At 37.2% G+C, this 27,576-nt stretch overlaps 2 protein-coding genes across 3 annotated transcripts in view; one reads left to right on the top strand and one right to left on the bottom strand.

The window, feature by feature from the left end:
- LOC129739410 (uncharacterized) overlaps positions 1-21,774 on the top strand; it is a 363,355-nt gene extending 341,581 nt beyond the window's left edge. Inside the window, exon 7 of the mRNA XM_055730891.1 lies at positions 517-21,774. Coding sequence (XP_055586866.1) covers positions 517-2,684 — 2,168 coding nt within the window. The 3' untranslated portion in view covers positions 2,685-21,774. The remainder of the gene's footprint in view (positions 1-516) is intronic.
- Positions 21,775-25,330: 3,556 nt separating this feature from the next.
- LOC129739590 (uncharacterized) overlaps positions 25,331-27,576 on the bottom strand; it is a 48,530-nt gene continuing 46,284 nt past the window's right edge. For both annotated transcript variants that reach the window (XM_055731167.1, XM_055731100.1), the window contains one exon: positions 25,331-26,931. In XM_055731167.1, the coding sequence (XP_055587142.1) occupies positions 26,550-26,931 (382 nt within the window). In that variant the 3' untranslated portion in view covers positions 25,331-26,549. The remainder of the gene's footprint in view (positions 26,932-27,576) is intronic.

The following is a 27,576-nucleotide window of genomic DNA, read 5'->3' on the forward strand; positions in this document are numbered from 1 at the left end:
GCAAAGGTGGAGGCGATGGAAGGCGACACGTATCAACGTGAAATCGTCTTCAGCGAATTTTACTATTTGGTTCGAAGAAACTCTTCGTATATTTTCCCGTCTCATGTCCAATCATTATTCCTTATACGCGATACTCTATCGTTTAGATATTGCTAGCAGCAATTCGTGTGGTTACGGCCAAGGTTACCACGACATCGAGCATATTGTTTGGTCGTGCGAGGTCCATCTTGTCGCTAGAACGAATTTTATAGACTCCCTTAGGGCTCGAGGAAAACCAACCTATGTTCCAGTGAGAGATGTGCTAGCTGTGATAGACTTGGACTATATGTTCGAAATATACATTTTTCTAAAAGCTATTGATCTTCGTCTGTAATTCTTTTTATTTTCGCCCCGGATGCTCGTTATGTCCCTATCTCCACTTCTTCTAGTTACAATTAGACAGTAAGCTTGCCGATAACTTTTTTTATGAAAAAATTCAAACACCTAAACGCTAACCGATTTCTCATCCTTCCACAGGCTTGGCTCCATCTTGCGAGACACTTCTCATGTCCGAGATGTCCGTGGCCAGCAGCAACCCGGTGATGGTGCATCCCGGAACTTCCCAGCGGGAGGTGCTTCTGTCCACCGGGAACCGCACCGAGCCGCGAACCTTCAAGTTCTTTGTCCCGGAGCAGGTGTCGTTGGTTCGCTGGCGCTTGGAGCTGGTGCGAGCTTGCGCCGAGTGCAGTGACGTTGGCTTCTGGGTGCAAGCTCACGGCCTTCCGACGCATCGAGACTTCCTGCAGCATGCGGTTATCTGTCCAAACCAGACGGGCGAGATGGAGGTGGAATTCTATCCGCAGGAAGGGGTCTGGCACTATGTGGATTTGGACTTCCTGGAGGACGATGAGGGTAGGGGGAATCGGAGCAGTAACGAGAGTCGGGAGGTGGAATTAGTAGTGTCGATGGAATTTGTGAGGGAAAGTGAGGTGAACGATGTTAAAGAAGAGAGCACGGTGGAAAAGGTGTTGCCTAAAAGGGTGTTTGAGGGATTCCCGTTGCTGAGGCAAACGTATCGAGAGTTTTTCATGTTTGACTATGATCTGCTGCCCGATATCAATGGAACTGTTCCGTTGACATTGAATTTGAGTGCTGGAACGCCAGCTTTGATGAAGTTTGACGTTAACGATGTGTATGATATCGGAGGAACGTTGAGCTTTGCAGTAGCCATGAGACAGGACATGAAGAGCGCGTTGATCGACGCTCACCAAGCGAATAGCAACGATCATGTGGGAGTGGTGGCTGAGAAGTTGATAGATGTACAGGAAGACTTCGTTGAGCAGGCGACCACGACTACGACGAGTACGACCTCTACAGCTGCGCCAACAGCGGCTTCGAAGGAGACTAGCCGAAGCAACCAGACGGTGATAGTCTGCATGAGGTTAGGTGAACCAGGAGTTCCTACTTGGCCGGACAAATGTGTCTATGGGAGACACACGTTTCCGGCTGCAATAACTATTAATAATACCGACTCTGACACCAGTACTGGGTTGGTTCATGTACCTTTTCCAGAAGCTGGAAAGTGGTACGTGACCTTGGGCATTTTCTGCCACGGAGCGGAAACTGCTGCAAGAGTGACAATTATCGATAGTGTTAAGGAGTTTATCAAGAAATACCGTGAGATTTTAAGCGACATAAAACAGCCATGTTCCTGTTCTGAATCGGCGAAGTATTACTTGGATTGTTTGGGCAACGATACGTGCTTGGCAAGCATCAACGAAACGGAAACACTTAAAATCAAAGAGTGTATAATGGACGCCAAGTGTACGGAGCAGTCCGAGGAGATGGCTAGAAAGTTCGAGATTCATCACAAGTACGCCACGGAGCAGAGCGTATCGTCGGATAGTACCTGTAACGGAAGCATAGTCTTCACCATCTCGTCCAGTCCGTGCGTTGCGGGAAGGTGCGGACGTTTCGGAAGATGTTATCATTATATGTCCGGTGGATTTGTGTTCTCGACATGCCTTTGTTTACGTAATTATCGGGGCTGGGACTGTACCGAAGATTCGCAAGTTCCTTCAAGTGCTTCGATACTGTTAGCTTCGTTGATGCTGACCTTGTCGAATCTGCTGTTCCTACCCAGTATATTTTTTGCCGTCAGACGAGGCTACTACACGGAGTCGATAATATACTTCTTCGCAATGTTCTTTTCAACATTCTACCATGCATGTGATTCTGGCGAGGAAGAGTTCAGTTTTTGTCTCGTGAAGATAGGTGTACTGCAGTTCTGTGATTTCTATTGTGGCCTTCTGGCAATCTGGGTCACGCTGATAGCCATGTCCAATGTGAGGCATCAGTTTGTCTCATTACTACACATGCTGGGGGCTATTCTGTTGGCTTTCGGGACCGAGCTGAACAAGCAGTCCCTTTGGGTATTCCTGGCCCCAGCGCTAACCGGGCTCTGTCTGATATCGGTAAGTTGGGGACTACGCTGCCGGAAGACGAAAAAGTGTTTCCCATCACGGGGCTATCTCGCCTTCTACCTTCCCGTCGGCAGTGTTCTGGTAATGGTCGGATTGGTATGCTATGCGTTCCTACAAACTAAACAGAACTATCACATTGTCCACTCGATCTGGCACATGGTAATGGCCCTGAGCATCCTCTGCCTGTTGCCTAACCGGAAAACATTTCAACAAAAGTGCTAGCATACGGTCATGATTTATCTCCTCAATTCATCCTCTCAATCGTCAAACTCGATGTCTACGGCCACAACATCGGGAGCAGGGCCCATGACCAGTAGTATGGCAATTACTGCATCGGGACAGCCGACAGGAGAGCAGGAGGGGAACACTAACAACAGCATCGCCACTATCACCGGCCCACATGGTGACGTAGTCTCGATGGCCCCCGGGACTGGTGAGGTCGGCAGCTGCGAAAGGCGGAAGAATTCCGTCGCGACGGCCATTACCGAAATCACTCCGTCGGCATCGCTTGTAAATAATCTAACCGACGCGACAACTATCAGCGCCAGCAACAGCATGTCCTTATCGTCCACGTACTCATCGCTGGCATCCGCTGTCACAACCAGCGGGGTCCGGTAAAATACTCGAGAGCTGCTACCGTACCTCTACAAGCTAGGGACACCTCTGACCGACAACCTTCGGCAGGAGAGTATTTCCCACCGAAGTTTGAACAGCTACGGTACAGTGGTTTTTTCCTTCTTCTTTCACCAGTTGTGTAAACGGACGCAAAAAAAAAACAATCACAGGAGGACATAATTAACACTCACTCGCACTCAACCAAATATGTTAGCGCACACGCACGGCACACAAACACCTACACCAAAAAGATACAACTTTATATACATAGATAAAATGTAGCAAAATATTCAGAAAAGTGTAGCATAAAATATATGTATATGTATAGCAAACGTAAGAAACATAAACACGGTACGATTGGGGAAAAATCACGATTCGCAACTACTCAAAACCCGATGTTAACTGTCATTAGCACAAGAGATTCTACTGAAAACCTAGCTAGGTAGGAAAGTGATATCTTTTATTATTAAAAGGGGAACTGGGGGTATAATGCCCATTGTGGGCAAAACGCTCCACTGCGATATCTAGCTAGTTATACACTTATTTTAAAATTTCTTTACGTTATTCCCTTCTAATTAACAGTAGAAACCTTTTGTACAAAAAATTAGCATCAAATTTGCGATAAATTTCTGCAAAAATCCAAAAATATTTTTGAAGCCATATTCCTTGCAATTTGTGCCTTGACTTTCGTAAGGAATTACGGCATCTATCGGCAAAAAAAATTACCTGACATGTGTTACAATTATGAACATTGGTCTTTAAAATCATCACAAAACGAAAAATTTCCTTATTCAATTATTTTTCCTATTGTTTTGAACGATTTTTAACAAACATGTCTAAGAGGGGCAAAACGCGCCATGTCCGTTTATCTTTAAGCATGTTTCATATTTGTATAAATTTATATGCAGTTTCATCACAACAATTTTAAAGATATTTCCATGTTGTATTGGAAAACATAACTTGAATATAAACGAATATATTTAAAATTTCTAATTTTAATATAGATTTAATTAACTATTCACAAGAGTTTAAGTATATCTGGCAGCACTGCGCGTAGCAATATATTTTCCCATCTGTGAAGTAGAATAGAAGTGTTTTTACCTGACAAACACTTTCGGAAGCACTTGAATCAATAAACACTTATTAAACGTTAAACGGTGCGATTGGGTACACACATATGCGCATTATGCCCCTACTGAAATTGAAATCCAATTTTCAACCTACTCTTCAAACTTCTTTAAATTTGTGGCCTTTTTTGACCTTCCAGTTATTCTAACTATCAGATTTCGACAAAAAACATTCCAAACTTCCAAACACAATCGAAAAGTAAAGTTAATCTTTTCAAATGTACTCTGAAACAAGGCTTTTTTCTTAACGTGGGCATTATGCCCCCTCTTCCCCAACTAGAATAAAAAAAAACTGTGTTAATGTGAACTGACACGACGAAAAAACGCTACCCACTGTAAACGGTGCATATGTTTGCGAGATTTTTCGTACATTCGTGTAAAGAGAGAAGAATTGATGTAATAACCAAAATTGTTCCAGCCACGATATCTACCGGTTGGAAGCATCATCATATGATGTCATTCAACGATTCAATAACTGGCCAGAAAAATCAGGAAAAAAGTGAAACTATCAAACCAAGAAACATCTCACTCCTCTTCACATATGTTCCAAAACACAAACAGCTCAATCGATCAATGTTTCGACGGAAGTAAGCATCATGTTAAAATATCGAGAATTGCATTGCAATGTCCCGCTGCCGCAAAAGTTCGCCAGTTGACTGGCACAGAACCATACCCAGCCACCATCATACATGGCATGGAGCTGAAAACCCGATTTGCTTTCAAGGTACCGTAAACTGGGGAAACTTTGATCACTTTTTTCATTCATTTTTGAATGTTTTGGAAGGAATTGCTTTTTAGTAATACTTAAAAGTTTTAAAACACTTACTGAGGCGAGGAGTATAAAACATGATCATTGATTGCAGTAAATTCAAACGACATCGGTGGTTATAATTAAACGTTTGTTACAAAACCAGATTTCGAGTTTCGGAGTAACTTTGATCACTATGGTTTTTAAGGTACCTCAACATCTTCAAAACTACTTTTATGGTGCCATTTAGCACAGAAGGCATAAATAACAGTATTTTTGTTAGGACTAAACTGATTTTTTCAACGTTTTTTTTTCAAAAATTTTTATAATCATAAGATGGACAATGTTGCTGCATACATCTAGGGGTAAAAGTTATAAACATTTCTGATTTTTTTTGGCCTAAAAAACAAATGAAATTTTACCTGCATGCTTTCCCTAGGTTCTCGCACTGTTCCCATGTTTGTTTTTTTTTCTTCAAATTGAACCATTTGATAGGATTTTAGCCATTTTTAACTATAGGAGCTTTCTCATGGAAAATCGCCGTTTTTATTTTCAATATCCAAAAATTATCACCAAATGACCATAAAAATAACACTTACACTAAACCTAAACAAAGAAAAAAAAGTTGAACTTTCACATAAAACAGCCCATTTGCTCCTAAATGCTTAAATTTGATCTGGAGAGATGTTTGTTTGTGAGCCTTCGAAAAACCAGATATTTTAAGATTTTAAAATTACATTTTAAGTAACATCAAAAATTTTCTTATAAAAACCAAATTTAACTTATTGTAACTCAATTTACAGGCTTTCAAACGTAGTAAACAGTTTTCAGATATTTTAACTTTTTGCTAAGTTAATGATGATTACATATCTGCAAAAATTACATGTTGATCAAAGTTCCCATCAGTTTACGGTACTTTTTAGAGCAGCGTCCGGCCGAATCGTGTACAATGAATTGCGAAGGAAATGCGATTAAAGGATTCTTGGAAAATTGTTTCCATTCCAGTACAATTAATTTGAGCGGTTGATCGATTAATTGAACATCTGAATGGCGATACAGGAACCTCTTCATTAATATATGACCTTGTTTGTCGGTGAAATAGCATTTTCTGTGACTTGAATAATACTTACAAATAAATTTTGCAAAAACTATTGGGCCATAGTTTTTATTAGCAAATGAGCTCTGGAAAACATAAAAAAGTAAATTTAGATTTTCATTTAAATTTGAAATTTTTGAAAATAAACTCTGAACTGAACAAATTTTCAATCTAAAATAACTTGATTCTTTGATTTTTCGCATGTAAGATTGTGTGCAAGTTTGTCCATGCAAGATTGTGTCCAGCTGGTTCCCTTTCTTGGAAATCACATTTTTTTTGTAATGTTTTCCAGTGATGGTCTTTCGTGTGCAGATTTTTGACCAAAACTTTTTGCTCAAAGTAAAGAGAGTTAAGATTTGAATGTGGCAACGCTGACAGTTGGGAAGAAATTGGTGTTATTTTTTACGTTGTGTGGCTATTTACTCTTCCCAGCAAACATTTTTGTAGGTACATATTATTCTCAACAACTTTGTTATACGTTTCATATACATTATAGAATGATCGTATGAAACTCGAAAAAACAGCATTTAAATATTTACCTACCAAAGTGGAGGCAATATATTTTCATATTTTCAACTTCTGGCGAAAGCGATAAGAGTATACGATTTGGACGATAAGTATTCGACACCATATTCATACTTACTGAAAGAATGCAAGAGAGCAAAAGTTTTTTCTCTCAACGCATGCGAACCGTTGCCAGTGACAATATTTGCTGCCTCTGTTATTGGGCAATTCTTGCAAATACACCATCTGATTTTTAGCAATCTGGCTGGTTGCACTGCTGATCGCATAGAGAACACCAAAGCTGTTCTCTCACTTGACCCACGCGGGAGAAAAAAAAAGGAATGAAATCGTCTTCAAAATCAGCAAACATGGCAGACTTTTTATCATATCCGATTTAAACCATTTAATCCGACATCGAGTAACTATTTTTACGACATTTAACCAATTTAACTTGCGTTAGTTGGAATTACAATTCGCAGTAACATTTTTTATGACTTGAGTTATCATTTTTAAATGCGATTTTATATTTGCTGGGCTTACACAGATTTCCATAAGAAAGACAGCTAATCGGTGTTAAATTGGAGTTAAGGCCTAGAGCTATTGTTTTCTCTGTTTAACACATAAGAAAACGTATACCGGGATTGTGAGCGCGCCTATCGCCATGGTTGCCCCATGTACAGATTTATCTAAAAAAGTAAGATTTTTGGACTCAATTTTAGGTTCAGATTCTGTACGTGCAGATGACATCGTGCAGATGGGACATCTGAACATTTCAAAATTGGGTACAGATTTGTTCAGATTTTGATGAAGCATTTGATGTAAAATGATGCCAAAATCGAACGGTATTTAGAAACAACATTACCTTTTAGTTTTCGTTATAACAGGACCAATTTAATTTAGACAAACACCATAAATACGTCTTTATGTTCTGGAATTGTGACAAAATGCAACAATAAAAACCAAAGATTTTTAAAAATTTTATAAAGTACTCAAAAATAACAAAAAGTTGAAAAATTTAAAATGTTAAAAAGCAAATTCAAACAAAAGGCTAAATATGACAAAAAACAGCTAAAAAATGATGAAAAATGACAAAAACAGCAAATATGACAAAATAAAACAAGCATTATAAACAAAACAAGAAAAGAGCCAAAAGCATAAAAAACATGATGAAAAAATTTAAAAAAAATGACTAGAAATGGTCGGAAATTGACAAAAAATAACGTCTTTGATAATACAGACCCCGTTCGATTTTGGCAACACGCCCGTACATTTTGTTTTGAAAAAATCGAATGTTGCCAAAATCGAACAGTTTTTTTTCTGAACTTTTTTTTCAGTTATTTTTACAAAATAACTGTTATTATTATCAAACACGTTATTTTTTATCAATTTTCGACCATTTGTAGTCATTTTTAAATTTTTTTCATCATGTTTTTGAAGCATTTTCCACTTTTCTCGTTTTGTTTATAATAATTGTTTTCATTTGTCATATTTGCTGTTTTTGTCGTTCTTCATCATTTTTTAGTTATTTTTTGTCATTTTCAGTCTTTAGCTTGAATTTGTTTTTTAACTTTTTGAATTTTTCATCTTTTTGTCATTTTTTAGTAGGGGAGAGTGGGGTATCGTGGGCCATGGGGAAACGTGGGCCACTTTTAATATCTCAGATGTGTTTTAAGATAAAAATCTCAAACCAACTGTCATCGTCGACGCTTTGCGTGAGCATATATTCCTATATGTTGTTGCCTGAAATACGCATCATATGCTTCTTTTATTTATCAAGCTAAAAAAAGTTAGAAAAATTAACTGACATAATTAAAAAAAACACCCGCAAATTTCATCGATGGGGAACCTAAAGTGCAAAACAAAAATATGCTCATACGCTTATGATCTTAGTTTTGTCATGATCTTTCACGTGGAAAAGAAATTTTGGATGAAACATCAATAAGTCACACAAACGCAACCAATTTGCAAATCATAGCTTGTGGAGAATCGTGGGCCACACATCTTGAATCACCTATATTTTTATGTTTTTATACACATTCCGAACTTAAAATACGTTTTACCTATCTGCAAAGTTTTCTTATGCCAAATGAAAAGTTATGAAAAATATTTTGTCCATCCTATATAGGAAATTTGGCAAAACGTTCGCGAGTCAGGTTTTGAAATCTATGCGATCATACACAGCTCTCTTTTTTTATTTCATCATCTGAAATTGCTTTTAAATAACGAAATGAATTAGGAAATCACAGTTTTGGGTCAACTCATAAACTTTGCATGTTATTTGGTCAATTTGGACTTGGTGGCCCACGATTAACCACCATTTTTCAAAATCCAAAAAAAATTGCTATTTTTTCAAACAGTCAGAATTTGAGGAAAATAACTAATTAAAAATTAAAAAAAAAATACCTTATGATACCTTGAAAATGTAGAAAACCATACCATTTTTTATTTTCATTATATCTTTTATAATAAAGAAGTTATGGAACAAAGAAAAAAAGTGGCCCATGATTCCCCACTCTCCCATACTTTATGAAATTTTTCAAATTTTTTTGTTGTTATTGTTGCATTTTATCACCATTTCAGAACATAAAAACGTATTTATGGTGTTTGTCTAAATTAAATTGGTCCTGTTATAACGAAAACTAAAAGGTAATGTTGATTCTAAAAACCGTTCGATTTTGGCACATGTGCCAATCGGATGTTGCCAAAATCGAGTGTTGCCAAAATCGAATGTTGCCAAAAACGAACGGGATCTGTAATAATTGTTATTTTGTAAAAATAACTGAAAAACAAAATGAGAAAAAAACCGTTCGATTTTGGCAACAGAAAATGTACAAGCGTGTTGCCAAAATCGAACGGGATCTGTACCATGAGAACGATTCTGAGTTAATAAAATATTTATAGTTTTTCAGAAAGATTTTTTTCCGGAGACTTTAAACGACATTTGAAATTGTATCTATTACAAACACCGAAGTTATAAAGAGTTAGTTAAGCAATTATTGTGAAAATTGCACAGAGTTTTCATGTATCGTTGGTACAGATTTATGTTAAAAAAAATACCCATCAAAAAAATTTGTTTGCTCAAAAGTATAGGTTTAGATGTGGCAACGCTGCCCATCGTCTTTCGCACTGAGTTGTACACTGACAAATCATTTCACACTTTAGTGTGTCAAATTTCACACATTTTGGAAATAAGTAGACCAACACATTAAATGTGTGAAGGTACCGCTGCACACTAATGGGAAATACCGCTTAAGGAAACGAAATGTGTGCGTTTCACACATTATGCAAAAAGCGTTTAAAACAGGAAAATGTGTGAATATCACAAAACAGTTCAATTTAGGTAAACGGGAGGTGATAGTTAAACTTATTTTCATTCATTTGGATATTGAAACATCATGATTTGAAATCCAATTTTTTGTTTTATTAATTCTCGCACATTTTCAGTAATTATTTAATTTAAGTGCTGCGGGGGGAGCAATTCCATGAGCTTTTTCTACCAGCCAGAACAAGCCGGCGATACCAGGCCGGATCTGAAAGAGAAAGTCATGCATTAGTCGATTTATTTTCAAAATTTCAGGTGCTGTGCGGGTTTACTTGCCATTGTTCTTTCATGACTTGAAGCGACTTTAGGGATGATTGCTGCTTGGCTCGCGCATGACTGTTTGTGATTTCACACACTTTTTCCTTAATCTGTGAATTCGTATAATGTGTAAATTTCAAACTTGCATGGTGTGTGAAAACCACACTCGAGTTTGACAGCTCCATATAAAGCTTAGTTCTTTTAGAAATGGGACAGTTACGAATGCCTGTATCTAAAAAACCATTCGTTTGAACGAAATACTTTCTATGAAGAAAAAGAAGGTAATGTTATGATCTTTAATGAAAAAATTTGATAAAAAATATTTACCGTTTTTTGTTAAAGAAATTTCTACTTTATTCTTAGTATCTCCCATTGGCCGGCGCACACTTTTTTCAGTCATGGTATTGATCAGTTTCTCCAACTTATACGTCGTAAAATCTATATTTTAGGTGGCTTCACCCTCCTTCTTCAATTTCTGATACTTTTTGGTCCAATACTTCTCTTAAAACTGGAAACTGGAAGCATTTTAGTGGATACAGTTGTTTCGAAATGAACAAATTTGATTATTTTTGACCACATTTTTGAACGTTTTTTTTTTCGGTACCGGTTTTACAGCTTAAAAGCTTTGGAACTATCAAAAAATGGTTGTTTGAGGTTGGATTTCAATGAGTCATCACTAGGCAACACTGTCAGCTTATCGGAGAAAATTGTTTTGGACATTTCAGCGATCTACCCTTAGTTATTCGTTTATTGAAAATTTATAATGCTGGTATGAGACTTGACTTCCTTGATGACCCTTAACCGTTGTTGCCGATCATGTGCTTCTCTCCAATTCTTGATTTGAACTTTGTGAACATTATTGGCAGTGTTTGCATACTTATCCACCACAAAAACTCAGTAATTCTTTGAATAATCAACGGTTTTGTCAGCTATCAATTTGATAATGACGTATTTTCAAGGAAACTGTGCAAAATTATTTTTTTCTTTTTCTCTTGCATCGTACATATCTCAAAAACGCGGAAATTTTAAATTTTGAAAAAAACAGGTCGAATAGAACTTTTTACAGGCAACAAAATGCTGTCAAAATTTTCTATATCCAATAACTAGTTAACGAGCTATTAGCAAATGAAAGTGTCCCATTTCTAAAAGAACTAAGCTTTATTTGCAGATAATGTGTGAAACTATTTTGCAAAATGTGTGAAATGATTTATCAGTGTATGATTTACTTACCGCGCTCTTGGCTGTAATTCTCTTTCTATCGCCACGATGCGGGAGCTCTCACGCTTGCTGTCCGAGTCGTTAAAAGTCAGGGTTGCCAACAATTTTATTTTTCAAAATTCAGGGACATAATTCAACGGAAAATTCGGTCGAAGTGAGGACTATTTTTTTATCATCAATCCTTATTTTGACCTCCACTAATGTCTTTAATTTAGTTCTATACTGCTCATTTTCCATCATATTCACGATAATCAGGGAAAATCAGACTTATTTCCTAAAATCAGGGAAAATGGAGGCTTATCAGGTTATCACTTTGGGCCTCCAAAAATCATTCAAATCCTAAAAAATCAGGCACATTGTAAACGCTGCTTACAGCTCGTGTAAGTTCGGGGACCAAGTGAAGCAAAATCAGCGCAAGAGGATTGCATTCGGAAACCACACTGAAAACAGTGCTGTTTTATCTCTTCTTTTTGTTATTTGGGAGGAGCTAGTCAATCATGTACCTCGATGTTTTAAATCATGTTTATTTGAAAAATGACTCACTTTCTGAATTGTTCATTTATTTAAAAATTTGAATTATGATGATCACTTCTGAATTAGTTTTTGAAAAAAAGGGGATTACATTTCTAAATTTTAGCTGATTTTTCATCTGAATCAAGAACTTTCAATTCAAACGTGGATTCTGAATGAAAGTTTTCGCTTTCATGTCTATTGTTTAACTGCAATTTTTTATTCTGCCTCAAATTTTCAACGCAGAATTTTGATCCTTTTATTTGTTTGTTTTTCATTATTTCTAGTCTTGTTCAACGCTGAATTTTTGTTTGTTAACTAAATTCTAAATATTAATTTTAATGTTGTTGGATTTTCAGACCCAGCGAACATGAAATCGTATCAAAAAAAGATAACTTAAAGCCTAGTCCACAATAGGCAACTTGGACTGCGATTTTGGTTGCTGAGACTAGTTGATGGGCCCTATTACGTAAGACGAGTCGAGCAACTCGACTCGACTCCAGTCACTGTCGAGTCGAACGAAATGTCTTATTACGGTAGTCGAGTGAAATAGCTGAGTCACGACCTTTCAAGCAGTCGACTCAGTCGAGCTACTCGACTGAAATTCTACTCAACTCGACTACTGTAATACCAAAATGGCTCACTCGAGTAAAATGACTCGTGACTCGTCTTATGTAATATTAGGGCCTTATGTTTACATCTTGATTGTTGAAAGTCTCCCATACTTGTCAGGAGACTTGAGACGAGACGAGATGCAAATGTAAACATAAACAAGTCTCAGCAACCGAGATCGCAGTCCAAGTTGCCTAGTGTGGACTAGGCTTAAGTCGTTTACAATGGTGTTGCGAATTGCAATTCCAACAGTATAGTGAAAATATCATATAAAATGTCGTCTTAGGTCAATTTAAATCGGATATGATAAAAAGTCCGCCATGTCTGTAAATTTTGAAATGATTTAGCTCCCGCGCGGGCCTCTCGAGAAAATCGTCGTCATGTTCTCTCTGCAATCAGCAGTGTATACAGATGGCTTAATATTTGAAAATATTGTCTCTGGCAACGATTTGAAGGTTATGAGAGCAAAATCTTGTGCTCTCTTGCATTCTTCCGGTAGGTACGAATAAGGTGTCGGATAAAGCCCAATTGGTGTTATTTTCATCGCTTAAGAATGAAATGAAATTTATGTATGTATATTGATTCCACTTTGGTAGAAAAATGCTGTTTTTTCAACTTTTATATGATCTTTCTATAATATTTATGGAACGTATATGAAAACACCATAAGAATATAGCTACAAAAATGTTTGCTGGACCTGTTCTTAAATTTTCTCGAAGGAGAATTTTTTAAACAGTATAGGTACATAACCTGAAAATCGTTAAAAAAAAATCTTTTTTGAAATGGTGTCCTCGCACAATTCTTGAAAAATGTTGGTATAGTAAGAGCAAGTTCACTGGTGTTGGGAAAAAGTGGTAGAAATTTTGTCACTTTTTGCACATTTTGAAAATGCGCGCTGTGCAAAAACATTTTCAAGATCTGTGGCCTTCAAGTTTTTCTACAACACATCGTAATCGATGACGATCCCATCTTGAAGGCGACTGCTAAGCTGAAATCCAGTGTTTCTGCAGGACCGGATGGCATTCCAGCGACTTTTCTAAAACGCTATATATCACATATGCTGACTCCTATAAAACGAATCTTCCAATCATCGCTCACGGAATCCACGTTCCCTTCCATTTGGAAAGAGGCTTACGTGTTTCCGGTCTACAAAAAGGGTGACAGGAGGAACGTTAACAATTATCGTGGTATTTCTGCCCTATGTGCGATCGCCAAACTGTTTAAGCTTGTTGTATTAGATCCATTTTTCTCGTATTGCAATTTTTATTTCTCTTACGAACAACATGGATTCATGTCCAAACGCTCTACGACAACAAACATGTTGACGTTCACATCTTCCGTGCAAGACAGTTTTGCCAAGGGATCTCAAATCAACGTAATCTACACCGACCTGACCGCAGCTTTCAACAAGGTAAACCACAAAATAGCCATAGCCAAACTAGATCGTATCGGTACGATCAGGTGAATCATTTTCCAATCAATTCCCTGCCTCTTCTGGAGTACCTCAAGGGAGCCACCTAGGACCCAACATATTACTGATCTACTTCAACGACGTGCTGCTGCTTCTCGATGGACCAAAACTGGCGTATGCCGATGACTTGAAATTGTTTCAATCCATCAACAGCCCCAGAATATGTCAACGTCTTGCAGAGCCAGTTTATCATCTTCGCCGGCTGGTGTGATGTCAATTGCCTTCCCTTGAATCGCAACAAATGTAGGGGGAAGTGTTCCTAAATGCGCATTAAAGTGCCCCAAATGACCCGACTTTTGAAAAAGTTATACGCTGCAGGCTAAAATTGATCCTTGGCCTAGTACAAGATCTCATGCCAAATTTGGGCCAGATCGGATCACGTTTAGGGGTCGCTCAACGAGCCTGAAGTTTGTATGGGATTTTGAGACATTTTGTTCGGGAGAAACATGAAAAATCAGTTTTTCATCAATAACTTTGGTCCCCGTCGGCCGATTTCTTTCAAAAACGGGTTTTCTTGAAGCCTAAATTATGAAAAATATTTCATGCAAAGACTGCATTTCGATAAAAGTTAAGATAAAAAAGTTGTAAGGCTTCAAAAATGGGCTAACTTTTTTAACGGTGGTATTCAGCACTGTTAATGAGGCGTCAATATGTTCGACCACCTCGACTCATTAACAGTGATGAATACCATCCTGAAAAAAGTTAACCCATTTTTGAAGCCTTATAACTTTCTTATCTTAACTCTAATTGAAATGCAGTCTTCGGATGAAATATTTTTCATAATTTAGGCTTTAAGAAAACCCGTTTTTGAAAGAAATCGGCCGACGGGAACCAAAGTTATTGATGAAAAACTGGTTTTTCATGTTTCTCCCGAACAAAATGTCTCAAAATCCTATACAAACTTCAGGCTCGTTGAGCGACCCCTAAACGTGATCCGATCTGGCCCAAATTTGGCATGAGATCTTGTACTAGGCCTAGGATCAATTTTAACATGCAGCGCATAACATTTCACAGGTTTTGAATTTCCCATACAAATTTGGGGCAGTCTAATGCGCATGTTGGGTAATATGCGCATACAGCCGATTGACGATATGGCTAGAGATTCGTCATATCTAATCAGTGCAGTTTGAGGGTAATACGCTTTTAACACATGGCATGAAAAAATTAATTAAAATATATTAAAAAATTAAAATTGCTCTTACGTATAGAAAACAGATGTCCGCTCATGTGCATAAAGTTTTCAGACTCCTATCTATCGGAATATGGGAGAAAATGAGTGTTTTCCTTAATATGCGCATATAGCCTGCCTCTCCCCTACGGTAATTTCGTTTTCACGCAAGCGGCTACCGCTATCGGCTGATTATTTTCTGGGACATGAGGCAGTTGCACGAGTTGAGCATGTGAAAGACCTTTGTGTGATCCTGGACAAACGGCTGGATTTCAAGATCCACACAAACTACATCGTCGATAAAGCTTCCAGATGCCTGGGTCTTTTATTCCCGCCGGACCGCAACACGGGCCTCTATTGTTGCCGATCTGCTTTCGTCTAGAACCGACTGCCCTGCACTGCTAGAAGCACTCCAACTCAGCGTACGATTCCGAGGCTTGAGGAATCGTAATCTTCAGCTCTTTGCTCCTCTCCGACAGAATAGCTACGGAGCTAATACAGCGCGAATTGGTGCAATAAGGACGTTTAACGCTTCTCCGATCATTTTGATTTTGACGTTTCGAGGGAATTATTCCGAAGAAGAATCCTTAGTGCTGTAAGTATAGTATAGGGTAAATTCCGTGTAATTGTAGTTGGTCTTCAATTTTTAACCTATCATTTCGATCAATATGTGATCTGTTGATGAAAATAAACAAATAACAAATAACAACACGTGTTGTATTTTCGCATGCTGTGATGCAAAAATAGCAATATTTCTATCACATACGGCTGAAATAGAAACAGTGCTGTAAAAAAATACAACGCCCAAAGATCTTGAAAACATTTTTGCATGGTAAAATTTTCAAAATGTCAAAATTTCTACCACTTTTTCCCAACACCAGTGAACTTGCTCTAAGGAGATTCGATGCACGACCTGTCGGCAAGGTTGCCGAAATCACAGAAAAATCTATATTATCACAGAATTTTGAGCAAAATTTCGTCACAGAATCTGTGTCACAGATCACAGAATTTTTAAAATTTTCATAAAATTCACAGATATTCTTAATTTTGTACTGATTTACATGAATTATAAATTTATATGTCACTTTCGACTTTTTATTTCTGTCTTCAATTGATGAAAATATGAAAACAAGGTAATGTGAATTGATTTTTGTCTATTAAAACTGTAAGTAGTACCCAATTTGATGATGTTTTACATGATTTCCAATGAACTTCATAGAAATTGAGTCATAGAAAACAGTCACAGAATTTTAGGTTCAAATCACAGAATTCGAGAATATTTTGTCAAAAACACAGAATTTTTTTTCGGCAACCTTGCCTGTCGTTTGGGAGGCACCCATGCTACCACAGAACCATGCCTGATGCATTGGGATGAGAGTTTCAAAATTCTGATAAAAACTTTCAAAGCAGGCAAATGAAGGCAGAATAAATAAAACTGTTTATATCAAAGGAAGGGACGATCACGATCCATTCGTTCGAAAAAATCCCTTGTCTCCGGATCGTTTGCTAGGTGTTCTTCCGAACTCCAATCCGACGGGCAAAATTTTACAAAATCACCATACAGTTGTTTACGTTGAGTTGGCTCGCGAGAAATGTCATTTTGATACGCAGGACTGCCTATAAATTTCGAATATCATCTGGTAGCACCATTTTGCAACGTCGAACTGCCGCGTACTCAAACTTTCATGCATATTGTTCCAAAGTTGCAAAATGTATGAAAAGTTTGGGTACAGCCAGGAGATTCGAACCTCGAAATTCAGGTTGAGAGCACTGCACGCTATGACAGAACCAAGCATGATGCATTTGATTGATCAATTCATTAGTTGATTTTATATTTGAGATTATTACTGCAACAACAATTTAGTTTTGAATTTAATTTATCTTATGATATTCAAATCCCTGAAAAAACCTTTAGATAAAGGTTTGCCCTTTTTGGCCCACTTGTTTTTAGTTTAAAGATAGTCACGTGTTAAATCATTTATTTGAGAGGATTTTACGCATCAAAGAAAACCAAAAAAAACACACAATTACAACCCACATAGAAATCATATCTAGATTGGTTCAAAGGCCGCAATCTGAAAGCATAACTTTAAGTCCATATGAAAAAGTCGTTAAATAAGTAAAACTAAAACCAGGACGAAAACTGTTCCCGTCAACGTTGACAACATCCGCTAAGTTCCAGCAGCACAACAAATCGAAGCCAAGCAAAGGGGGGTAAACGGTTCGTATCGTTTGGAACGACTCAACACTCACAGAATCGCAAAATGTGCCTTTGAATGGCGAGGGAAAACAACAAAAATGTCATATTTATGAACTCATCGCCACTCAATTCAACCCCTTTTGAGGAGTCAACGAAAATCAAAGCCCCTCAACACTTTCCTATTTTTTACTTTTTTTTTCCATACTGAAACGTGAATGTATGTATAAATATGTGTGTATGAATATAAAAAGCTCAACACGAAAATCGTAAAAGGAAAGAAAAAAAAGCAGTAGTAAAAAATGTAAAATCCTCTAAAAGAGTCGTTTTTATGCAATTCTCTCTACCAGTGTACAAAAAATATGCGAAAAAAACCGCACACAAACAATTGAAATCACAATATTTGCATTTCGCGAATCCACACAAAAACACTCTCTCTACACATCACATCACCACGGTTGTCATTAAATCGGATCCTTCATCGATGTGGTTTCCTATCGTTGAAAAAAAGACAGTAGACAATAGGCAGCGTTGATTCCATCAGATTGTAAACATTGCGGTCATCTTCGAAAACCGCAAACGATTCATGCTTGTATCTCTGTTGCCACCATTGGTTTTTTTTTTTCGTCGAGAGCTTCAAAAGGATTTCGGTTGTAATTCAAATTTCTGGCCTAGAACTTGGACAGATTAAAAAAAATTAGGAAAAAAAAGAAAACATTTAACACTATTTTTTCGGATATCAGCTAAAGTACAGTACCTTACAAAGAGTTTTAGAATGTACATAGGGTGCTCCTTTATATGTCTAAGCACGTTAAACACAATTTTGGAGCAATTTTAATGCACTTTTAAACTCTCTTATACAGTGAATCAATACAAAATTAGCTTCCAATCAATCGTAGGTTGGTGATAGGATATTTGATCGAAGACTGCTCATAAGCTTCAGCACAGACTGATTTGCGATGAATTTGGCTACTTTTTTCAGTCTTTGGCGAAGTTTTTTATAGAATCTGCAGATTTCACATGTTTCCTCAAAAACGATTTAATATGGACCCAAAAAGTTTCAATTAGTTTTGCTCGAGGAAAATTTGGTGGATTCATCCCCTTTGGTACGATCTAGACCTAGTTGGATTTGTACCAAGCCATCGTGTCTTTTGAGTATTGAACGACGCAGCTTCTTTAGGACTCCACTTCGGCTTCTTCTGCTTTTTATATGTCTTTAGACCCAATTTGTCACTGAAACTGCAACCTTTAAAATAAATCAACCTGTAATTAACAAAACCAGTAATTTTCAATTGTTTTCCTTGAAAGTTATTTTTATTATTATTATTATTATTTTGTTTATTCTTGCAACGTAAGATAACAATCTTTTAATTTGTTACAATTTGGCGTACATATTTCACTTGTATTTCTTCTTCTTAATAACTAATCTTTCCGTCAGATTGTTCTAGTTTTATTTATCTATTTTATTGTTTTACTCCACAAATTCTTCAAGCAACCTCTTCTTAAACTCTGATTTATTATTAATCATTTTTAAATTGTTGGGTAGATTATTCCAATTAACAATGCCTCTGACAAAAAATGTTCTACCATAGTATGATGAACTATGCGAAGGAATCAAGATATTCCCAGTACGTGAGTTTCTTAGTGGCGCGAGCAAGGTTTTCGAGTTAACGAAAAGTTAACGAAGATTCATTTATTATTACAGCAAATGTCCTGTAAAAATGTTGTACACTGAAAATTTAGTGTCACGTTATTTGTTTTTCGACCTGTAAAATTACGGTAAATGTCCTGCTCCTTTTTGTTACAGGACATTTGCGTAATTTTACTGGAAAACATTTTTGCTGTGTAGTGTAATCATTTTTGCTCGTTCTTAGCCACATCCTGAACTAAGGTAGTTTTCTTACAGGCGTAATAACACATGACTTTCCGGTCGAAAGTTTTATCCACCGGATCAGGTTTCCACCCATTTTTTGCCCACGAAGCTGCTTCCCTCTCCATGCTTCCGAATCGAATTTCAGACCGCTCCAATACTTACAGGGTGACAAAAAAGTCCGGTCACACAGGAAAACCTCAATATCTCAAGAAATAAGAAGAAAATCTGAATCTGGCTTTCATAGCTTTATTCAGTAACTCATAAAGATACTTTACAGACGATACCTCGGAATTACACCACCTTTATCTGAACGAACCAGCTTCAGACGTCTCGTGCTCCATCGGCATCTCGTCCCAGATTTTCATGATAACTCGCTTGAATTGCACCAAATTTGCTATTTTATAGTCGTTCAGCTTCGACATCATGTATCCCCACACGAAACAATCCAGTGGATTCAGATCCGGAGTCGACGGAGGCCATTCATTCTTCGAAATGAAATCGGTCAAGTTTTTCTCACAAAACGCCTGAACAACCTTTGCGGTGCGGGATGCTGCGCCATCTGTCAGGAAGCAAGACTGACGTCTTGTTTTGGAACCTGGAAACGTTCAGCTTGTCCGCAGGAGCTTGCTGGAGGCTCACACTCCAAACTCGATCATTTTGGCGATTGACTGTTTGCTCCTAAACGAACTGCTTCTTGTCCGAAAAACCCTTAACTCTGCCATGGCTCACAACTCAATGTAAACAAACTGCACAGCAACGAAACTTTGCCACTTTGGGCAGCAAGGTTAGCCCTTTCATTTGACATATAGAACGCCCCAGAGAGATGCAACGTGTAGGCTATAGTCCTATTTGCCGCTGGTTGTGTTCGTGATAATATGCTGGTTGTTTCACCAAGCCTTTTCAGTTTGGGGACAATTAACCTCAAAAACGATCATGTGTGTCGACCGGCTGTTCGTTTTTTGTACCGAGAGCTTTTGAGGTTAATTGTCCCGTCTCATCTGTACACGCTCAGCAAGTGTGCGTAAGAAATGTCAAAACCAACTCTATAGGCGACCCCAAAAAAGTGTGACCGGACTTTTTTGTCACCCTGTACTTCTTCTTTCATTTTCGCCAACTGAGGCCGATGACATAGTGAATGCGATGCGATACGAAACGACGAATGCGATTCAATGCGCCGAACCACATTTGATGATAATGTATGCGAATCGCTTAAACCTGACATACTCAACGCGGCGAAGCAGATGTCAATTTGTTCCGCCGCTCGAGTTCGCATTGGCCGCGTTCGCCAATTTGCATCGCATCGCTCTTACTATGTCATCGGCCTGACTCAGCGAAATGTTGAGGATAACTCACACGTTTTGTGCACGATATTTTAGCACTCTTTCGGGGAAATGTTTCTCATTTTCACGAAATTGGAAAATTGGAGCACACGATACACAGAGTTCTAAAGCTTCGTTCAATCGATGGTAAAAATCGGTTTCAACTGGTTTCTGTTAACTGGTAGATGTTCAATAAGTCCAATTTTTGGGTCTAAACTCGGCAGCAGGATTCGTTTCGACTTGGTAGAAATCGGTGATCAACTGTCAATCCATTTTTTCTTCGACCAGACTTCATTGAACAGACTTTAAGTTAAATTGTAAACAACAACACCCGGCGCTGTTTAAACGTCATCCGGAATGAGCAGGGTTGCAAAATCGTGCTTAGACGTAATGGGACACCCTATAGGTGTTCTTAATTTTGTAATCATTATTTTGTTTTAAGAAAAAAATTATACTCAAATGACTTCAGTTTATACTCCTTCTCTAAGCTAATCAACCCGTAAAAAAAAATTTAAATAACAATCCATCTGAAAAAAACTGCACATCTTGATAAGCTAAATATAAAACCGTGATTAAATGCAAACAACTAAATTGTGATCTACTACGTAAGATAAAACAAAAAGTAAAACTGAATGAACACGAACCTTAAACAGAACATGAACTAAATGTTAGATGCTAGAACAAACACAACAGATTATACAAAAACGAAAAGAAAAATTGATTGTTTAAAGCTGACTGTTAGAAAGAGCACCGATCATTTGAACACTTACATAAACATTTCCTTTTATACTTAAGCTCAATAAATCCTCTGCGATAAACAAAAAACTAGGCCCGGATTTATTCGAGACATCTGTGATCAGTGTCACCAATTTGAGTGTTACAATCTACAATTACTAAATGTCAGATTTTTTTGTTCCACCTCTTATAACTAACGATCAGTTTCAGGCACCTTTGGATCTGGTATTCGAAAAATAATTGTTTCTAGCTTACGGACATGCTGTAAGATCGGCAAACCGGAAACTTTAATGTTCACTAAACTATAGGCAAAATGCACCGGAATAAGTGCAATATTCCTTGCGATTCAGACCGATGGATAATCGAAAAAAAGAAGGGACAAGAGATTTATCAAACAGAAAGCGGAACTCTATCTTTGTAGTTAATAAAAGCTTGACCGGGGTTTGGTGGATGTTAGTAGGGAATTGTGCTAGGAATCGACAAGAATCGCTGTAAATGTGAAACCACGAATGAGAAAATCTGTATGTAGCAAATAAATGAAGACGTTTTTCTATCAACGTTTGTTTCGTTTCATTTCCGAATAATATCACCGTCTGTTGTATGTCAATGATTTTTCAAAAAATACAAACTTATCTTCATACTGAAGTATTTTCTATTTTTTATTTTTAAGAAACCGATAACCAAATTTAACATTTCTTTTCAACCCAGAGCTCTTAATTCAGAACAGAAAAATATAGGTTTTGCAACACGCCCGAACATTTTGTTTTTTTTTTCTCAACTTTTTTTTCACTTATTATTATTATCAACGTAATTTTTAGTCGATTTCCGATCATTTTTAGTCATTTGTTTATCATGTTTCTAATGCATTTAGCACTTTTTATGTTTTGTTCATATTTTTTTTATGAATGACAAAAATAGCAAATATGAAGCTATTTTTGTCATTCTTCATTTTTTTTTACTGTTTTTTATCATTTTTGGTCATCGGTTTGTTGTTCAATATCATGAAATTTTCATCTTTTTGTTATTTTTGAGAACTTTATAGTTTTTTACAGAAGTTTTGTTTTTGTTTTTGAATTTTATAACGATAGAACGAAACAACATATTTTTGGTGTTTGTCTAAATTATATCAGTCCTATTATAGCAAAAACTATTAAAGGTAATGTTGTTTCTGAAAACTGTTGTGATGGTACCGAAATCAAATGTTGCCAAAATCGAATGTTGTCGAAAACGAACGGAGTCTGTACTTGAATCCTTTTTTTTTTTTATTATTAGTCAATTTTGTTTGTATTTTTATTTTTTTTTCGGATTTTTATTTTTATTTTTTGTATATATAGTACTCAACCAAATAAAGTATTTACTCATTTGCTATCAAAGTTTTCAAATCCCTGTATCTTTTTTCACATAAGAAATATCAACTCATAATATTCAGATGAATTGTAGTATTTTTTAAACACTGACGACTGGTGAAAATTTTGTCCAAAAAATTGTTCCGTCTTCTTATAAGCTAAAAATGATTCAATTTCCTGCGAAAACCGTCGGAACTAAGGGTTTTGTTATTTGTCATCAGATCTTTTTTAAGGCACGATTAAATCCGATGAGATGGTGAAAAAACCAGTTTCCGTAGATATTAGTAAACTTTCAACCAAAACTCGTCAAGAAACTTTTTTTTTTTAAATCAAAATTGGATGTGTGTGATATATTTTTTTCAATTTAAATCTCCTTTTTTATATTTTTGATCCATTTTTTTTTATTTTTTTATTTGGGTATTAACTTAATTTTTTATTTTTATAAATAGAAACCAAATTCGTTAACATTCAAATCCACTTAGGTGACTTCAACGCAAAAATTGGCTCCAACAATCAGAAAATTGAGCACGTCATGGGGCGCCATGGCCAAGGACAGATGAGCGAAAACGGAGAGCTTTTTGTAGAATTTAGTGGCAACAACAACATGGTGGATGGATCTTCCCTCATCGACCATCACATAAGGTCACTTACGTATGTAAGTTGCATGTTTCGATGCAGTTTTCGGCAATGCATAAGTAGACGTTATGACTGAAACTTTCTGCAATTTGATTGGTACTTGAATTCGCATGTTCCCAGGTTTAAACGTCCTGTTACACCTGCTTGGAGCACGCCCAGTTTGCGACAACTTCGACGCGAAAAAAATGCATGTTTACGAAGGCTTCGGAAAAATCGAACGGTTGACTCTCAACAACAGTTCCAAGCAGCAAGCACAGCCTACCGCAGACTCAATGCATTACTGTACAAACACCATGTTCTGCATGTACAATCTGGTTTACCTAAGAACCCTCGAAGTTTCTGGACTTTCGTAAATTCGAAACGAAAATCAAGCTCCCTACCTACCTCAGTCTTTTACAACGATGCTGTTGCTGATTCTCTAGATACGTGTTGCAATTTATTTGCTGAGCATTTTCGGGCGGTCTTCCTGGACACTGCCTCTTCCGAAACTGAGTGCACTGATGCCACGTTTCACGTCCCGGCGGATTCTATAGAGTTCAACACCTTCGAGATAGATCAAAGGCTCATCGAAAATGCCGGCATTACGAGTTTATCGGCAGGATCCGCCCTCACTGAACTCCTGCTGAGATGCTAAAAGCCGACCTTGCCTTGTCAGCACAAATGTTGCACCGTCTTTTTGCTGACATTCGGGATACTGCAACATTCCCGGCTGACTGAATGCAGGGTATCCTTGTAAAGGTCTTTAAGAAAGGAGACCTGACCGAGTGCGGTAACTGGCGTGGCATAACTTTGATTTGTACAACTCTCAAAGTACTCTGCAAAGTGATCCTTAACAGGATCCAGATGAAAATCGACGCTACACTCCGACGGCAACAAGCTGGATTTCGATCCGGACGATCATGTGTGGACCTCATTATAACGCTACGAATCGTACTGGAACAAATTAACGAATTCCAGGACTCTGTTCTGCTGGAATTCGTTGATTTCGAAAAAGCATTTGACCGACTGAACCACGAAAACATCTGGGAAACTCTAAGGCGACAAGGAGTCCTAGAGAAACTAGTCCATCCCTTCGAAGCACAGTACGAGGCATTTTCGTGCCTCCATGTTTTCTACGCCATAGGGAAGGTTTCGGTCAACTGAACATTTTTCAATTTGTTTTGCGAAAATTCAAGATAAATCGCTGGAACACCTTAGCTATATTTATGCTAGTTAGTTCATATTACTACCTTTCATGGAAAATCATGGATTATTGTTAATCGTCATTTGAAAAAAGTTCCTTTAAATGCATACGTTAATGCGCATTAATAACAGAACTCTGAGCAGTGCTTTGAACAAACACGACAGATGAAATATTTCAGGCATTTCCTAGAGTTTCCACAAAACAGGGATAAAACCTTAATAAATTGAATAAAACGATCATAAATTTCATTAAAGCCAAATGACTTAAGGTGTGTTTTTGTGGAGTGAAGTATAGCTCGAAAAAAAGTCATGCAATGCTCGTCAGTATTTTTGCGCAGCAAAAACTAGTGAATCGATTGGATTGGAATCTGGATTCGTGCATTGAGGCAGAAACACTATTTACACCGGACTTTCGTGACGATATTGCATTTCTCTTATTCTGCCTAACTGTCATGAGACTCTAGTCACCTTATTCCGATAGTCAGTGTTAGTGAAGTGACACAGGTCTTTTTAAAAGTTCACCTGATATGACGTCTTTACTTAAAGCAACTCCTGGAATCGGGTGACACGACTATTGTCACCTCACGCGCGGCGCAGAATAAAGGCCTATATCAAGGAAGAAGGACATTTTCTTTCTCATCAATGCAACACAACATTTGTTAGGCTTTTGAAACTTTATTTTGGGAAGTTTAAAATAACTCAACTGCAAGTAAAATTAACGTAATTTGTGTCTTTTGTCTTTTTGCCGTCTCGAATGTAGTGCTGTGCATATCAGTTCTAAAAACTAACCAATTTGTCGTTTTTTGTGCTATTGAACTCTAAGATCTAATGATCTGGAGTTGATTCTCACTTAACTTTAGTGTCTGGTATGCTATAGTGTTGGGTGGCTATCTTGTAAAAGTAACATCACTAGCTCAAAAAAAGGGTGGTGAACATAAACTTATTTTCTAACAATTAAAAGAGAAGATTTACACAGTTGATAAATAAACAAAACTAGATTCCTTAAAGTTCGAGACTGTGCTTAAAACTTTCTTAGGATATCTTAGTTTTTATAAGCGTTTTATTTGAGTTTTCATCCAAGTGGAAGATCTAGCTTAAAACAATAATTGGTTCATTTAAAATAACATGATCGGCAAAAATACCAACTTGATTATTTCACTACCAAGCAGTTATAAAAGACAATCAAATATTTTAATCTGTGGATTTAAATTGTATCTACTTTTTTTTACTAATTGACTGATAATTATTACATTTCTCAGATTTGATCGCTAAAAGTTCAGGATTAAATACAATAAAATTATAAGAAATCATGATCTATGTGTAATTTGAAAACTACAGTTGGTATTTTCACCTTTATCAAGAAAAAAAAGGACATCTAAACTTGAGCTACTCAGTGCCACTTAATTTCCGTTAAAACACATTATGACTAAGAGGTGCGGAACTCGTTTTTAAATATAATATCCCTATTGGAATTATCCTGAAAACTTAATGCCCTCCTGGGACCAAACAAAATGCCTTCTCATGCGCATAATCACTTTATCTGACCAGCTATTACCATAGATTTGATTGACTAACAAGAATCTAACTTTGTTTATTCTAGCATTTTGTAAAATCTATCTAAAATATTCTTCAAATCACAGCTGAATCAAACGATTTTCGATCATAATTCTGTCTTATTAATTCTATTCATATAGTAAACTCTACTGCAAAGTGGCATTCATGACCTATTCTAGTATCCTTTTAAAGGCTTCCATAAAACTGCTACAGTAACGGCCCGAAGGAATTTAACATGAGGGCATCTTGATTAAATTGCCTCTAAAAAATGAAATTAGTTTGGCGATTGCTGCGCTAGTCCGGCTACAGTGAACCGGTATGTTAAAACATGAAAGTACCTAAATATAGAGGAAAAAAAAACTACAATACTATTGTATCCATAATTTTTAGATGTTGTTCTTTCAGACGGAGAAATATCTCGAAAAGAGAATTCGCAAATCGCGCAAAAGGGAAAACACGAAATTGAAAGTTGTGTTATTGTGTCAACGCTGAATCTGCTTCGATGGTCGCTTCAATCGGTTGGAAACCAAAAATCGAGCTGGTTTGGCCTGGTGGGCCTTTAGTCAATCCCGATACCCACCGGTTTCCAATCGATGTCATTGACATTTCTTTCGTTGCTGCAGTTTCATCTTGGCCATGGTAAAGTTGCGTGCCACGCCGCGGCAGGTAACGCTGCTATTGGTAACGAATTCGTATGCGTTTTGGAGATCCGCCGGTTGCAACTGATGCTGTGAGATCATGCCTCGCAAGGCACAGAGGTCTTTCGTGTAGGAATAGAAAAACAGCGGATGATGGGAGCGATGCAGCTTCACTCGATCGGCCACGATGCCGGTCAGGTAGACGTCCTCCAGGTGGAAGATGGGCGTTGTTAGCGATGCCCGGTACAACAGTTTGGCCGCGTCCAAATTCATCAAATAGGCGGTACCGGACAGATAGTTGGGATAGTACTCCTTATTGTACATGTAGTTGGGTGAGTACCTGAAGCATAAGTAATCGTGAGTTCAAAGTTTGATGAAACTTTCGAAACTAAAACTAGTCATGAGCAACCCATATAAAATTTTGTATAAAACTCTTGAATAACATATTCTTGTTTTTTTACAATTTCATTGCTTTTTTACAAATCATTGATTTCCAACTACAGTGAGGGGCAAAATAAAGTGTCCAAATTATTTTTTTTTATCATTTCTTTTATTTTTCTGGTTAAAGTTCAACGAAAACACATCGTAATCACTTTTAAAATATTGTTTATTATGTTCTTTTCAATTTTTGTTAATGTTGCGCTGGTAAAAAAAAAGTTTTTCTGATAGAAAAAAAACAGTTAATATTCCAAAGGGCAAAATAAAGTGTCCAACTCAAAAATCAATATAATTTCGATAAGTTTCCATTGCGAGGCCCTCGAATTTGTTTGTTTTGTGTATTTTGACGTTTCATAAACAACTGGCTTGGCTCTGGAGTATTCAAACCAAGGCAAGGGGCTGAAGAAAACAAAAATTCCTGTATCAAGTTTTCAGTCAAGAAACCCGCAGGAAGAAGAAAAATGAAACGAGTAAACCACGTATAGGCGTCCTCATTGCAAAAATTTAAACCAGAGGCAATTTTTTAAAAATCCTTAAAATGATATCT

This window comes from Uranotaenia lowii, chromosome 1, assembly GCF_029784155.1.
Source record: "Uranotaenia lowii strain MFRU-FL chromosome 1, ASM2978415v1, whole genome shotgun sequence".
NCBI classification, from domain to species: domain Eukaryota; kingdom Metazoa; phylum Arthropoda; class Insecta; order Diptera; family Culicidae; genus Uranotaenia; species Uranotaenia lowii.